The following is a 16345-nucleotide window of genomic DNA, read 5'->3' on the forward strand; positions in this document are numbered from 1 at the left end:
GAGGGCGCTGGCTGCACCGACAGCTCAGAGTTTGGTAATGGGCCGCTTCTCTGGACACCCTCTAACATATTTAGGGGAAAGCATCGCTCTGAGCTTTCTCCAGTTTACTCCCTCTGCTTAGGGGCCCGGGGGCCGGAGAGAGCTCTGCGCGACAAAGACTATCACTGAACTCGCGTCCGGCTGCTCCCTCTCCGGATCGTCCCGGTGGCCCCCAGGGCCAAGAAGGGCTGACCCCGTGCCTTGCGGGGTGACGGCGGTCCCGGTCCGGGAGCAGCCCCGCGGCCGCGCAGCGCCCCCTGGTGCTGGGCAATGGGGCCCGGGCGGTCCCGCCCGCAGGCCCGCCAGCTACGCCGGCTTCCCGCGGCAGCGGCCCGGCGCGGGATCCCAGGCCGTGGGTGGGATTCGGGGTTGCAGGAGGCGGAGCCGAGCGGGCGCGGAGTCTCCGAGAAACTCGCGGCCTTCGGTGGCTTCCCGGCCCGGGAAGTGAGCCGGGGTCGGGAGGCCGCAAACAGGAAGTCGGGCTGTAACAAAGAGCTCGGGGTGGGGGTGCGGGGCGCGGGGAGCCGCGGGATCTCCGGGGCGCCCGGGGCGACGGCAGGTGGAGGGCTGACCCGGGCCAGCGCGTCGCACTTGCCTCTTCCGCCGCCGCTGGGGGTTCCAGGCCCGCCGGGATCCGGCCGTGCTGTGCGCCCTGGGCGCGAGGGAGGGCGCGGCCGCCTGAGGGAGGCCGCTGGGACCTCCCAGGCGCATCCTCTCCCCGGGAAGGGACACTCACAGTTCCCTGAGTGAATCACTTCCATCCCTTCCCGGAATGCGGCGGGCCACGTGGGGTGGAGGGCTGGGTCGCCAAACTGCGGACCCGCGGGGAGAGGCAGGGAAAGCGGCAGGGAGGGGAGAGCTCTGTGGGTCCCCGTGAGAGGTGGAGCGTCCGCGCGACCTGAGTTTAGTGACCTAGTGGCCTTATCTAGCCCGGGATGGGGGGAGGTAGGAACCACTGTCCTTTTTTTTCTATCCCCTGACCAGTCTGGCCCTGAGGCAGGAGAGGGACCCCTAGCTGAGCCAGCAGCATAAAGGCATTCTTCACAGCCTCTCCCTGCCTCACGCCCCACAGTGATATCCAGGTGGTTACCAGCCAGTGGGCTCTGGAAAAGCAGCTGTCCTCAGAGCTGGCGGTCACCGTGGGGTCAGACTTGTCCTTTAGACAGGGCACTGCTTCCAGGCTAAGGAACTGCTATGCTCTGAATTCTCTTATGAAATACCAGTGCAGATTAAATATGGGTATTTGCTAAGCCAGGGAGAGCACTTCACAGTGAGTCTAGAGCTATCATCTGGCCTTGTTTCTGCCAAGCCTAGGACCTCTCCTGTACACCTGCACACTCCATCAGGAAAGTCTTGGGTACCTTACCTATGAGAAGGGGCTGGACCCTCAGGGAGTGATCTGGAAATCCTGGAGAGAGAAGCGCTTCCACTGTGGCCTGTTCACACCCCAAGTGCCTGGCCCAGCTTTTGCCATGTCACTAGAGGTGGAACCTGGCACAAGCTACAGGTTGGAGCTGCCCAGACCAAGTCCATGAAGGGATCCCCTCTTTTCCCAGAAAGCTGGCGCGGTATCAGAGCCGGTGAGTGGGTTTAGCCAGCCAGCTCCCCTCCAGGGCTCTCTTCTCTGAGGAGCTGGCAGCCTGCGCAGCCCACCACAGCCTGGTGGTGTGGACGTGCAGACCCGCGGGTGTCCTACCTGTCCCCCACATGGGAGCCTCGTCATCTCGCCTTCGTGTCCCAGCCCAGTTTCCCCCGCCCCCCAGGGCCCGGGAGCTGCTTTCCTGTTTCATTTTGGGCAGGAAGAGTGAGGTCGTGTTGTTCTTCCCCCTGCTGCCGGCTCAGGCTGTGGGAACGGTTCCCTGAATGCTTTCCTGTTTGATACCCTGTGTGTGCAGTGAGGGGAACAGAGAGCAATGGGTGAGGCGTGGAACGTGTGCACTTGGGTGAGTGTGGATGAGCCTAGGTCTCTTGCTCCCTTGTCTCTGGCATAAGCACCCAGATTAGGGGCGGGCATGCTCTATGTGTCAGGGAGAAAGGAAAAGGGAGGCAAGTAGCGCTGCATATACTTGGACTCCACTGGGGGCATCTGCTGGGTCTATTTTGCTTTACTGGATGGGCTGAGAGCTGGGAGCATCTGCTCAGCTTTTTGTCGATGGCTCATTTTTTCATCACTTGCTCTCCATGGGGTATTTTTGTGGCTGTAGAGAGAAGACTGTGGCACCCTAGGGACCATCTTACGCCTTAGAGGAAGCTAGCCATGAAGTAGAGACTGGAAACTCTCTCAGTAGTGCCTCAGCCAGAGAAACCCGGGCTCAGGGAAGCCTCCCTCTTCTTCCTCCTCCCCTCTCTACAGTCTTCAATCAACTCTAGCAGCTCCGGGCAGACCAGGCGCCCAGAGCCAGCTCTCTTGCCCAGCTGCAAGGAGGACAGACCCGAGGCAGATCCCCCTGGCACAAAGACCAGTGCCCTGCCGGGGCTTAAAAATGAGCAGGGTGCCGGTCCATCTAAAACCCTGCAATAGCAGGAGGAAGAGGCCAGATGTCATCATGGTCAGAGACCCCGCTCTCTGACAAGAGAATCCTTTTGAAAAGAGGAAAACGGGCAGGTTTGTCTCCTTCCCCCAAATTCCTGTATCCCCCAGGCTGACTAGGGTGTCCGTAAGCTTTTTCAGGCTTGAAGAGAGAAAAGGGGGATAGATTCAGGTCAGGGGGCATAACCGCCAAGGAATGGTGGGAGCATGAGGGGGAAGGGGGGCTGCAGCCAACCTCAAGACATAAGACAGAGGAGGCTGGCCCAGGCTGGGGACTAAATGGGTGAGGCCAGGTTCCCCAAGAACTAGAAGAGGACAAGGGCCTAGAGCACAGCAGGCCAAGTCCAAGTGCTCCCAGGTGCCAGGGGTGTGGGGGGCAGCCGGCAGCAATATGAAAAGGGGAGTCAGAAGGATTCCCACTCTGCCATCACAAAGACAGGACCCAAGAAGTACTAAACTCCTGTACACATCTGTTCCATATTATAAATACACATTATATACAAAATAATGTTATAAAATGTAGAAAGGTCAGTGCTTCTGATTCTTAAATTATCGAAATACTAGACTCCAAAATAAACTACAAAAAAAAAAACAAACAAAATAAAAACTCATATTATTGATTTCTGAAGATCGGCTTCAAGGGTAGTCTGGGGGCAGTAGTGGGTGTGGGCGGAGCCCAGGCTCGAGGCCTTAGGAATGGGCTTGAGGAAGGAAAGGTCCTAGGTGGCGACAGCACCCAATTTCTCCCTCACTGGAATTTCCATCATCACTGCCCTGAGCTCCCCAGTTAGGCCTGTTGCCTCTGGCTGGGAAGAGGGGCAGGCCCTCCACCTATCTGCTCACAGGAGCCCAAGGCACCCAGGGCCAGAGGCTATGGAAGCCAGGTAAGGCTTACCAGTATCCTTCCCCAGAGAGCCTGGGCCAGGGAGAGGCAGGGATGGTGTTAGGAGCGAGGCCCACGTGCAGCGGCTGGAGGCACGGGCAGAAAATGCTTCTCCCGCTCCTCTCAGGGCGCTCACCTCACCTGCAGGGACACTCCTGCCAAGAGCTGCACCAGATGGTTTCCTGGCCCACAGACAGCCCTGCCCTTACTGGCCTCCTCTCTCCTCTCTGATTTGGACCCAGCTGTCGCCATGGAGCCTGGGCCAAGGCACTTTTGGAAACACAGATGCCAGTGGAGGCCACAGCAGCTCCAGGCCCCACGGGGCCACTGCCACTCTCTCTGGAAAATAGGCCAGAGCCCCAAAGGAGCCCTCTGAAGGCCACTGCTGGCAGGGCGGGTCCAAGTGGCACCTCTCCTCTCCTCTGTTCCCCTGGCTGGCGTGGCTGCCAATCTGATGCCAGACAGACACCCAAAGATGTGGAAGGGTACTGCATCTCTTGGCAAGTTCACAGTCTGTCCAGTTCATGCCATTCCCTCTTCCTCCTGAGAGCAGCACGTTGCATATTAAAAATGTCCCATCCAGGATGCAATGTAAACAATGCAGAAGGAAGGTCCAGCTGCTGGGGCAAAGCTGGGATGTCCTGGGGAGGCTCCTGCCTTATACCTGGGGAGCATGTGGAGAGCAGAAAAGTGGGTTACCCTGGGGTACAAGCACTCCCTCCATGGCTGCCCTGGGCCTCCCTGAGAGAAGCCAGTGAGGCAGGTGGGGTGAAGAGGAGGTGGGAAAGCCCTCCCAGTCTTCTGCCCCCAACACATACACATGCCTGGAAGACTGTGCTCATGAGGTGGGCCAGTGAAGGAAGCCAGTGAGCAGGGGCAGGAGGGGCACAAGGCAACCACCCTCACCCACCAGCAGCTGGGAAGCAGCGCCTGGGAGCTGGCCGGGTGCCATGGCCGCCCAGCCCAGCACTAACACAGCAGGAAGAGACCGGGCTGGCTCACCACCACGGCTCCTGTTTCACACCCTCTGTGGCAACGAGGCCAGCAGGGATCCGAGAGCCACTGAACCCAGCCTGCCAAGGAGGGGTTCCGACCCACCCTTCAGGAGCAGCCCCTAAGGTCAAGAGTAACCGGACCACTTTCTCATCCCCTAAAGGCAGGAGGGAACATGCTAGAAGGGAAGGAGAGCCTAGCACTCACCTCTGTGGCAATGACACATTCGTTCCTCTCTTCTGATATCAAACACACAGACTGGTACATGGAGTCCCTGGGGGAGCATATCGCTGATATCCGACACTCTGGCTTTTCACTGAGGGAACACAAGACAGGCCGGTGAGGGAGAGATGAAGAGAGGGCTGGAGGGAGGTGGGGCGCTAACCTGGACCCTGGAGAGCCAAAGGGAACTGGCAGAGGTGACTCTGGGAGAAGACACGGGGACTGGGGATGCCCACTGCTAGCCTGGCAGACAGCTAGCTACAGGCCTTAAGAGAGCCACAGGACCCCAACCTTCCCAGAGGGTCTAAGGCCTGGAAAAGGCCAGTTTGCCACTGGAGGCAAGCCATGCCGTGGGAAGATGGGGGTCACAAGTGACACAGTGTGGACACTTGACATTTGTGAATGAATGAACGAGTGAATGGGAAGGAGGGACAAAGGGAGCCTGGCAGAAATCTTGTCGGAGCATCCTCCTGTCAGCAGCAAGAGCCCCTGTTTGCTTAACAGCAGTCAAGGGCCTGGTGCTAGCCTCCCACCTGTCCTGGGGGAGCCCAGGCAGTACCGTGAGGGGGTCCCTGGTGAGCCCTGGGCCTCTGGGTGCTGCTCACCTGTGTATCCGCAGTGGCGCCTTCTCCCCTAAGCTCTTGTCACTGTGGGGATACTTCCCGGGCAGGATCCCCCGCCCCAGGGGTCCTGGGGCCAGATTATAGTCCAATGTGTGGTTCTGTTGTTTGCCACAGTTGGACTTGTCCAGGCCACAGTCCACTTCCAGCTCCTTCTTCTGGTTTGTGTTCTTGAGCTGGGCGGCGGGGATCAGGTTGTCCTTCTGGAAGTCCGACAGGTTGTTCATGGCCTCCCTGCTGCCATCGTCGGGCCGCCTGAGCCGCAGCTGCCGCACTGCCACTGCCACCATGCACAGTAGCACCAGCAGCACCACCAGTCCCACGCCCAGGGAGACGGCCACCCAGGGGAAGCTGGGGGGGATGCTCATGGGGAACTCGCAGCGGCTGCCCACAAAGCCGTAGGGGCAGTTGCAGACGAAGCTGTCCGGGGGGAGGCTGGCGTAGCAGGTGGCCCCGTTGAAGCAGGGTCCCGAGGCACAAGCGTCGGTGGGCATCCGCACCTCGCAGCGCCGGCCAGAGAAGCCAGCAGGGCAGGTGCACGCGAACCCGTTCTCCAGGTTGCGGCAAGTGCCGCCATGGACACAAGGGCTGCGGGCACAGTCGCTGATGTGGATTTCACAGTGGGCGCCTGTGAATCCAGGACGGCAGCGGCACATGCGGTTTGGACCTCGGTTCAGGCACTGGCCCCCTGTGGGTACACGTGGGCCACAAGTCAGCAACCTCCTTGGACCCCACCCCACGCCCCCACCACCGGTGCAGAGGGTGCCCCATCCCGGGAACCGAGGTCGTCCAGGAACTCGGCCAGCATTCACAGATCCCAGTACAAAGAGCTCTGCACAAAGAGTCAGGAGACCTGCAGCTGAGGGTGAGCCTGGTCCTCTATGCCTCAGTGGGCTCGTGTATAAGAACTACCAGCACCTTACAGAGCTTTACAGTAGAATCGAACAGGTATGCTTGGGTTTGAATCTCAGCTGTCTCTCTCTAGCTGGGGATTTGGCACCCATTGCTTTATTTTATTTCTAAGCCTCATTTCCTCATTTGTTAAACTGGAGTAGAATGCTGTCTCCTCTATAGGAGATCTCTGAAGGTTAGGTAAGGTGATACATGAAGGCAGGAGCACATGCCTGGTGTACAGTAAATGCTCAGATAGATCTATTATTGTTTAATCTTCACAACATGAAAGACAGAGGACGGGTTCTATATTTTCCCATTCAGTGATGAAGAAACTGGCTCCAGGGAGTTAACTAAGTGATTAGCCGGAGAGCAGATTCCATCTCAGCCCTTCCAATCCCTCTGCCACTCCTAAGGCTTCTCTCCTGCACGGTGCTGTCTGCCTGCCTCACAGAGGGTCACCAGAAGACCAAGGAGACAAAGATAACCAACATGCTTGGTGCCCCCCAAAATGCTGAACATTCCAGACGCCTTATGCTGTGCCAGGCTCACTGTAGCCGTGGGGCGAGGTGAGGCCTCCAGGAGCAGGGCCCTCACCATGCTAGCCTCTTTCAAGGAGGGACACGAGGCCTCCAAGGTCCCTCTCTCTAGCCCAGGACTTCCTGGGGAGGGTCAGAGGCCGCCCCAGCCAGGTCAGGACATGGGAATAGGAATGGAAGCCAGGCAGGGTGCATACTGCTCCATCTCCAAAGGCCTGCACCCACTGCTAACCTGCTCCTCTTCCAAAGCCACCCAGGTGATCAAGCAAGCTCTTCACCATCCAGAGCAGATGGGGGTCCGTCTCAGCCTGCCCAGAGTGACAGACAAGGCCTCTCTCCTCTCTTGACCCTCCCTCACCAGAAAGTTCTCTTGGCCCCAGGGCCAGTCCACCAGGTTAGCAAGGCAACAGGACGCACCATTGGCACACGGATTGCTGGTACACCTGTCCACTTTCTTCTCGCAGTTGGAGCCAGTGAAGTTGGGGGGACATTCACAGGCATAGCTGGTCCCCTGGTTGCGCTCCCGACAGGAGCCCCCATTGAAGCAGGGAGAGTCAGCACAACTCAAGGTGCTGTGTTCGCAGTGCAGGCCATAGTAGCCCGGGGGACACAGGCAGCGGTAGCTGTCCTCCTGGTCCTGGAAAGAGAGCAGAAAGGGGCCAAAGTCAGACTCTTGGGGGCAGGGATTCCTGGCGGGGGGCTAGGCCCCACCTGCCCACAATGCCTGCCCACGGGTGCACATCCACTGGCCGCCTGGGGTGGGGATGCCTGGGCACCGCCTGGCCAGAACTCTGCCTTCCTGCGTTGGCCTAGGCCTCACCTTACAGCTGCCTCCATTGCGACAGGGGTTGCTGTCACACTCGCTGAGCTCCAGCTCACAGTCCACGCCAGTGTAGCCTGGGCGACAGGTGCAGGTATAGCTCCGCTGCCCACTGTTGGAGCACGTCGCCCCATTCTTGCACGGGGAATGATGGGTGCAGTAGTTGAGATCTGCGGAGACAGGAACCGACCGGCTGAGCAGAGCCAAAGAGTGGTCTCAACCTCCAGGCTCCTTGAAGTGCAAGTTCACTGTCCATGTTTGGCCCAGAGGCTTCAACTCAAAGTCTTCTGGGCCCAAATACCCTTCCTCTTTCCCCAGTGAAATCGGGTATATTGAAGCACCTAGAACCGCATCTGAGGAGTACAATCAATCAAAGTTGAAAAAACACAGTTGGACACAGTTAACTGCCCAAAGGTAAGCTCACAAGCACTGCAGCCAGGGGAGAATAAAGGTAAAGAAGAGGAGGCACAGCAAGACCACATGTTGAGGAGGAAGTCAGAAAAGGCTTCGTGGAGGAGGGGCAGCGGAGGTAAGCCTGGAAAGAGGCTACAATTTTAACAGGTGGAAAGAGTAAGTAGAGGGGAGGCGAGAGCCAGGATAAGTGGTTGCTAGGCGTTTTTTAAAGGGAAATGCGTTACGAGGGTATTTTGAAATATAAGTATTTGTTTTCTTATTTGGGAAGGACAGGGAGGGAAAACCAGACAGAGCAAATACAGGGACTGTAAGGGCTGTTTGAATAAGATGAGTATATGACTGCGTCACCTGGGAGCAAATGTGGTGAGAGGAAAGAGAGAGGGCAGGAACCAGGGGTGTGTGTGTGTGTGTGTGTGTGTGTGTGTGTGTGTGTGTGTGTGTGTGTGTGTGTGTGTGTGTGTGTGTGTGTGTGTGTGTGTGTGTGTGTGTGTGTGTGTGTGTGTGTGTGTGTGTGTGTGTGTGTGTGTGTGTGTGTGTGTGTGTGTGTATTGCAGTGGGGAGAAAGTGACACACACACATACGAAGAATACAGGGGCTGAATTCCAAGCCCCTTGTTGCCAGCAAGTCAGGGCCCAGGCAAGTCCTTTCTATCCTGGCAAGCGTCCTGCCCACCCTACCCAGGCCTGTGCTGGTGTCTCCATGGCAGCAGCCACCCCATTTGACCCTGAAAATGGGAGGCACGCGCTGCAGCTGGCTCTGAGGATGAAGGAAAAAAAGGCCCCCTCCCCCATCATTGGGGCTGGCAGACCCCAGTGCAGCCAGAAGAGTGACCAGCCCCCTGGACACCAGGAAGACAGTGTGGGCTTGGGCAGCTGCCTGGCAAGTGCTACTGGGGGAAACAAGGGAGGCTGTTTCTGCCCCACCGAGAAGGCGGTTAGATGTCACTCCGCCCAGAGGCCCAGCTCACCCACAGCCTCGGGGCAGCCAGTGGGCACACCCCACCAGACAGCTGTTTAGGGGAGAGCTGCTCAAACAGCCCTGGTAGGTAAGCAAACACTTAGGGGGTTAATAGGTAACTACAGGGTAGAAAGAGGAACTGAGCCCAGCATCCCTCTCTCTGGACTTGCTCGAATTTATGAGTGCAACCTTCAGGCTGCCAACCTGTCACCCTCCTGGCTTCTCCAGCCACCCTTCCTCCCCAGCACCTAAGGAAGAAGGACCCACCATCTCGTTCTAAGCCAGTTGTTAAGATCCTTACAATCCCAAGCTCCTTGAAGGATAATGGGAAAGCCGACTCAGCAGTCATCGAGTAGGCAGGGTCCAGGTGACAACTCTGGTTCCCATGCCCTGCCCAGCTCTCCGTCCCCTCTCTTTGCCCTGACTCACCTTGGTCACAGAATAGGCCTCCCCACCCCTCATCACAAGTGCATTGCCAGGGGGTGCTGCAGGTGCCATGGCGACAGCCGTTGTGGGGTATGCATTCATTGCACAGGCGGCCCTGCCAGCCTGGGCGGCAGCTGTAGAACAAAAGAGAAGCTGAGGGTGAGGTGAGGGCCTGGACAGGGGACGGCTCCCCCCGTCACCGCTTCCTGTCCACTACTCACATGCACTCTGCTGGCTTGCTGCAGTAGCCATTCTGTTCATGACAGCCCGAAAGACAGACAGCTGAGGAGAGAAAGCGGCCCTGGGTGAGGGTGGGATGACAACGACTCTGAAGTCCCACTCTCCCTCTCCTGGCCCTGGGGGTGCCCCCCAGCTCTCCTGGGCTCACTTCCCACTCCTGGCTTCCCAGAGGAGCCATGGATGTCTTAAAGAGAAATGATGGCACAGGGAAGGAGAATCCAGGCTGGATGGAATGCAATTATGGGGTCTTTGTGGGCTTTAGCACCACGGGGAGGAGCACTAAGAAGAGGGAGGGCAGAGTCCAAGCCCATCCTAAGCATCCCCAGCTGTTACTGAGGCCCAGTTAGTGGACAGCCCAGACCTGCTCTCCAAGGGAGGCAGGCTGCTGCCGAAAAGATGCCACTGTGTTTGTTCCGGGGACCCCCCTCCAAGCAGGTGGGAGCTTGGCTGCTTACGCTGTTCGCAGTACTCCCCAGTCCAGCCGGGCAGGCAGGACAGGCTGCCATCTGGCTGGCACACGTAGTGGCCGAAGTGGTCATTGCGCTTCTTGCATAGCCGTGAGCAGCTGTCCCCATAGTAGTTGTCACTGCAGATGACCCGGTAAGAGTAGCGCAGCCTTGTGAGAGGGCTGGTCTGCTCATCCGGTAACCAGTTCTGGCCCACAGCTAGGGAGCCCTGGATGGTGATCTTGCTGATGAGCGCGTCTGGTGGCAAGGCCTCTGAAGGGGCAGAGGGCCAGGTCAAGGAAGGGCAGCCAGTCCCCAAGGGTGCCAGCAACTGCTGGATCAAACCAGTTGTCCAGATGACCCCACCTGCCAGCAAACGCAGGCCAGAGGAACCCAAGTGTCCCACTGCTTAGCTGCTCTTTGTGTGCATGTGCAGAGGGCCTGATACCATTCAAAAAGGGGACAATAGAAGGATGTTAAGATATCCCAATGTTCTGGAGGCAGATAGGCAGGGGAAAGAGGAAAAGAGGTCAAAATGGGGTGGGGGGGGAGAAAAAAGAAAAAGAAAAGCTCTCCAGGCCTTTGAGGACCCTGGGAGCAAGGGGTCCTCTGGTGCCCATTCAGGGGTTCTGCCCTCAGCGATGGGTAATGCTTTTCTTTTTCCTTTGCAAAGTGAGAATTGTTGTGCTGCTGAAATATCCTTTTCCTCTGTGTCAGAACAACATCCCAAAGCCATTATTCCCTTTCCAAAGGAGCGGAATTCGAGAAAGGTGTAAAATACAGGAAGGGGCCCGTCAGCGGCGCTGGCAGCTTCGGCCTTTCTCACCGCCGTGCTCCCCGCGTTCCCACGCCAAAAATAACCCGCAGGAAACGCAATTGTGCTCAGAGTCCAGGCAGCGGGCGGAATCCGAGCGTCCAGCGCGGGGCGCAGCTCCTGGCCTAGCTAAGCGTCCTGCCCCCCACGCCCCCACCCCGCACTTCCCCCGCCTATTACAGATTAACTCTTTCGGCGCTGCGCCGTGTCGCCCCCCTGTGGCCGCGGAGCGAGCTACTCACCTGGCCGCAGGTCGTCTCCTGGCGCGTGCCAAGCTTCAATGATGAGTGAGAAGGTACCCTGGGAACGGAAAGGAGGGGGCGGGGAAAGACAGAGAGAGCGAGATGAACAGGGGATGGTGGGGGTGCCTTTCGGCAGCCGGTTTAATTAATCTAATGGCAGGATACAGTTACTGCGCCCGGGTCTATGTAACGGGTCTGCACTCAGCATCGCGCGCGAGCTAGGAAGGCGAGAGAACCCCGGGTAGGAGGAGAGTTGAGGGATGAGGGAATGTACACGGGAGTCTTTCTGAGATGGAGCACGCGCCGGGGTTGTAGGTGATGAAAATCGTATCCCTAGCGCTGGGAGAAGATGGAGCGTAGAACTGGGAAGAGAGAGACTGGTGAGAGCCTACAGGAGGGTGAGGTCCCAGGGAAGAGTCGGAAAGAAGGATCAGAAGAGAGTGCCCCCCCCCTTTTTTGGAGGGGAGCGAGGCAATCTAGGGAGAAGGCTTTGGTCCCAGGGAAACCCCTTCTCTCGGCTTTCGTGACCTCCCAGGGCGCCCAGGCTGTGCTCACCGGCCAGGTGAAATTGAAGGGCAGTTGGAGAGGGTTGCGTCCCCCGCCGCTACTGTCGTCGCCGACGGCGAAGGAGTTGGTGCCCAGCACAGGCGTGGAGACGCTGCCGAAGGTACAGGGCCCGGGAGAGAAGACCGCCTGGAAGTGCTTAAGGCAGACACGGAAGAAGGTCCGGCAGCCGGGTTCGCACGGCCGCCCGCTGGCGAGTACGCCGCGCTCGTTGGCAAACTCCTGCAGCTGCAGCTGGAAGACTCCCGAGCCGGCCGCGCGCTATTGCACAGGGACCGAGGGAAGGAAGAAGGAGAGCGGTCAGCTCGGTGGACGCCAGGGGCTCAGGCCCAAGGCACGGTGGGAGGGGGCGGAGGGGGCGCGGGAAGTTACCTCCTGCCAAAGTGCCACCAGCAGCAGTAGCGCCCAGCCAGAGGCGCTACGGGTTGCGGCTGCCATTCCCTGGGGCGTCGCGCTCTCCACCCGCCGGTCGTGAACCTTTCCCGCGCGTCCAACCGCCGGAGGGGTCCCTGAAAAGCCAGGCTCCGCTCGGGTTTTTCCTCCCGCCTCTCCTTCTGGCTAGCTCCGCTCCAACTGCCGCGGTAGGTAATCCAGGTGAGGGCGGCTGGGTGGCGGCCGCGCGGAGGACGTGTCCTCGGACTAATCCTGAGGCTGTAAGCAGGCTAGTGTCCGGGTACACTGCACTGAGGCGGCTTGAGCTGCAGCTCTTGGCCTCGCGTTCCCAGCCTGCGCTCAGCGCCGCTACTGAAACCTGCGCTCTCGGGAGCTTTCCTTATATATATTGGCTCTTCTCTTCACCCGCCTGTCACTCAGACTCGTGGTCACTCTCCCCTCCCCTCGGGCCTCTAGCTGTTACAGCCCCAGCGCCGCCCGGAGGGGGCCTCCGCCCCCGCCTTCCCCCCTCCCAGCCAGCCAGTCAGGCACAGGTCCCCGCCCCTCTGTGCCGCTCTCAGCCCCTGGGTCCCCCAGCTCAGCGCGTGCCGAGGTGACCAGTTCTCCGCAATCGCGTGGATACAGGCCGAGACCCCGGCTGTGGGAGGCCAGGGGGAGGGCCAGGGGGAATGGGGCGGGAGGTGAGCGAGTGGTTCCCGGATGGTCGTGGGGGCGGAGACACGGGGGAGTCCCCGTCGGCGGTGTGACCACGGCCGGAGTTAGTTACCTGAAGCCCTCGAGAAGGTAAAAAGAGCTTAAGCTCAGAAAGCGAAACCAGTGCTAAAGGACTCCGGTCTCCTTCGCCTTCCCGGAACTTCGGGAGCCCTGGCGTCGTCGGCCCCCAACCTGTGAGCGTCCACCCCCGCGACCCCGCCGCGCGCAGCAGGGAAGCCAGAGGACGCATTAACCTCTCTGTGGCCACTCCGTGCTAGGCGAGGGGCCAAGCATCTAAGACTCGGGGGCTCGGCCCCTCCACCTGGTGGGCATCTCCCTCCCCGGTTATGGGGGGCGTGTCCAGCGCGTGCCTCCTCCCTTCTGCCTCCCGCCTGGGCTCAGCGCGTGCCAGTCCCCAGACGCGTGGTACCCGTGCTGGGGGTAGGAGGGCGTGGTCCCCGAGGTAGAAGAAGGGGGGCGCGTCCTCAGCTGTATGGTAATAAGGGTCTGGCCCCGCCTTCAGCGCCTCTCCTCACCTGGGTTTAGCCTCAGCTCCAGAGCCCACCTTCTCCACGCCCCAACAGCCTCAAGCCTCGGCCCGCGTCCTGTCGCTCCGTTGGGACAGGGAGGAACTCTCCTGACTGCAGATTTGGCTCGAGCCACCAGAGAGGCCAGGGGCTGAGGCCGGGCAGACCCGGGTCCTCTCCTCATAGGACAAAATGTAGGGTGGAACTGGAAGCGCGCGGACCCGTATGGGTTTCAGGCGGCTTCACCCGTCTCGCCTTCTCGGCTCCCCCGGGTGGCCCCACTTCTCCGAGCGGCGGCAGTGCAGCTGCTTTCCCGGAACCGGCGTGATCCCCGGAGGCTTTAGACCGGGGAGGGCCGGCTTCTCTCAGTGTCGGGGGTGCAGAGGAGCAGTCTCTCTCCGCGACGCTGAGGGCGGCGGGGGCCTTGTGGCTTCAGCTGTCAGCCCGCCCGCACAGCGATGGCTGTCGTCGGGCGATAAGATCGGCGCTGGGGGGAGCAGGGACGCGGCGCGGGCCCGGGGGAGTCTTGCGGGGGGCGGGGGGCACGGCGCGGAGCCCAACAGCTGCCTAGGCCGAGCATGGTCTGATTTTTTTTTTTTTTTTTTAACTTGGTGGTGGTGAAGGATTGAGGGAGAAGCAAGAGAAACAAGAGGTTGGGAGCGTGGGTTGGGGGAGGGGTGAGGTGAGGAGACGGGCTCCGGGGTCCCCCACGCACGGCCACCCCTCCCAGCCACCATCTGGCGCGAACGGGTTGGCGTGGGGAACCGAGGTGGGGCGGGGGCCGGCAGATGGGCCCAGGCTGCGCTCCAGAGTTAATGTAGGTTATGGACAGGCGGAGTCCCCAGGCCCGAGGGAGGAGGAGCCCAGGACTTGCCTCCCAGCGATCCTGACCAGTGGGTTCTCTGCCCATCCTCTACGGATCCCTTAGTCCTGCCTAGGGTGCCAAAGAGTGCCCCCTCGCTTTCCTCTGAGCTGGCATCCAGCCCTACCTAGCTCTGTCCGCTTCCACCCCCAAATCCTGGCCTGCGAGTTCATAAAAAACTCGCTCCTTTTCTGGATCTGGCTCTTGCCTGACCCTCAAGGGAGACATCCAGTCCCACAGGAGACATCTCGCTCAATATTGGTAGATCTGGAACACTCTCTGTCCCTCACACACATCCGGACTGATGTGCCCAAAAGCACTTTGCAAACAGTCAAGACCAAACACAAGTATCATCATTACCCTCAGAGTCAAGAATTCGTGAAAGGGATCCCAGAGATAGAAATCCTCTGACCTGTAGGGGGAAAGGGTTAAATTCTCTTCACCATCAAAAGGCATTCATGAAGCACCTTATTTGCTACGCGGTGCTGTCCCAGAAGTTCATTTACTCCCCTAGGACTCCAGGACGCCGCCCTTGGCCCTGACTACCCACTAGCGCTCCAACCTGCTGGGGTCCAGCTTTGCCCATATTTGCTGAGCAGGAGAGGGTCGCTTTGCAGGCAGGGAATAGAAATGCGAAGGCTCCACAACTGGGGCTCCTCCACTTTTCTCCCACTCGTGACTTGTGGAAGGAAAGACCCAACACGTGTCCTGGAGGCCCCCAGGAACATGAGACTGTGAGGCTATCAGAGGCCGCAAATCACAGTGGGGTTGGACCCACGTGGACGTCTGACGACCCTGCGCCTCCTCAGACGCTCGGCCACGCCCTGGAGAGGGGGCATGATTGCAAGGTCCCACCAACCTGGGCTTCCCCGGACTGACTGTGGGTCCTCTGATGGTCCACAGATCCTCATCCCCACGAGCACCCGCAACACTGCCCAGCGTCTGGAGCCACAGGGTCGAGGCCTGGCTTCAGGCAGGCCCACAGCCTCCGCCCCAGGGGCCTTCGGCTTCGGCCGTCCTCTCCTTTTGGCCGCTGCATACAGCCCCCCAGCAGGCAGAACCCGCACCCGGGGCCCGGAGGCGCAAAGGTTGTCTCGCAGCCTTGCACCCAAGCTGACCCCTGGTGATTAGGGTGCGACTCGGGCCGAGCAGAGCCTCGGGGCCCCTCCCCCACTTGGTAGCCTACGCGCCCTCCCCAGGGCACATCTTCCCGGCCTCCAGTGCTATTTTGCACCCCGACCCCCGGGACAGCGTTCTCCGCGGGACGAGCTGCACCCAGGTAGGAGCGCGATAGGGGCCGGGCTACAGCGCCCGCCGGGCAGGCCAGGGGAGGGGGAGCTAGCCAGGCTAGGGCGGGGCGTTTAAGCCTTGAGGGGCGCCGCTGCGGTCGCTGCGGGGAAGGGGCCACGTGCAGGGAGCGGCGGCCAGGGAGCTGCACAGAAGGCGGGGAGATTTGCAAACTGTTGCTGCCACATGGCTGCTCCATTCGATCCATTCACATTGAAATGAGGCCGGCGCGTGCCTCATCTGCCGCAGGGCGCTGCCACGCGTCAGCCCGGCCCGCCGCATGCCAACTGGGGCAGTGGGGCTGGCAGGGCCTGGCAGCCGTGGGGGCGCAGCCCGGGCCCTGAGGCCAGGCGAGGGCGGGCGGGGGAGGGGGGCGGCGCGCAGCGAGCTACTCTAGCCGCTCGGGCTCCGCAGCTTCGCGGACCTTGGCCCTGCAGTTGGGAGCGAGCCGACGTGAAAGGACCAGGGACCGACGGGTTTCGGAGGGGGGTCAGGATCGATGCCGTCGCTCCCCGCAGATGCGCCCCAGCAGCGCTACTCTCCATCTGCCGCTGCTCGCACCTGCCGGTCAATAAATCGATTTTACAATTTAATGCAGCAGCTTCCCGCCCGCCTGGGACAGATGCCGCCGCAGAACCACCTCCGCCCTCCCCCCTCCCCTCGAGGGGCGCCAGCGGTTAGGGCCGGGATTCCCGCTCGGCAGGCGGCGCCCCGCCGGGCCGCGTTCACCTCTCTCTGGAGTCCTTACAAGGAACTGCCTGCTCTGGGTCTTTCCCGCGGGACAGAGTGGGTTCCCCATAGGACAGGCCTGAGGCGGGTGGAGGAGAGAGGAAGATGATGACTTGGTGGTGGCCTTGAAGACTCATTTGGGGGCTTCACAGGGGGAACAGAATGCAGTGGCTGATGATAAGATGTGAGAGCCCCTGTGAGAAGGAGGAAGGGG

At 60.2% G+C, this 16345-nt stretch overlaps 1 protein-coding gene across 1 annotated transcript; it reads right to left on the reverse strand.

Annotated features, from left to right (window-relative positions):
* Positions 1-161: 161 nt before the first annotated feature.
* DLL4 (delta like canonical Notch ligand 4) lies at positions 162-12078 on the reverse strand (the record flags this gene model as incomplete). The annotated part of the gene is made up of 12 exons (XM_079699135.1): positions 162-691; positions 2391-2454; positions 4653-4761; positions 5273-5975; positions 7135-7354; positions 7538-7707; positions 9338-9468; positions 9556-9616; positions 10030-10293; positions 11077-11134; positions 11632-11901; positions 12013-12078. The coding sequence occupies 12 exons, from the start codon at positions 12076-12078 to the stop codon at positions 162-164; spliced, it is 2646 nt and encodes an 881-aa protein (XP_079555261.1).
* Between the last annotated feature and the right edge of the window lie 4267 nt (positions 12079-16345).

Source organism: Hyperoodon ampullatus (genome assembly GCF_949752795.1).
Source record: "Hyperoodon ampullatus genome assembly, chromosome: 3".
NCBI lineage: Eukaryota > Metazoa > Chordata > Mammalia > Artiodactyla > Ziphiidae > Hyperoodon > Hyperoodon ampullatus.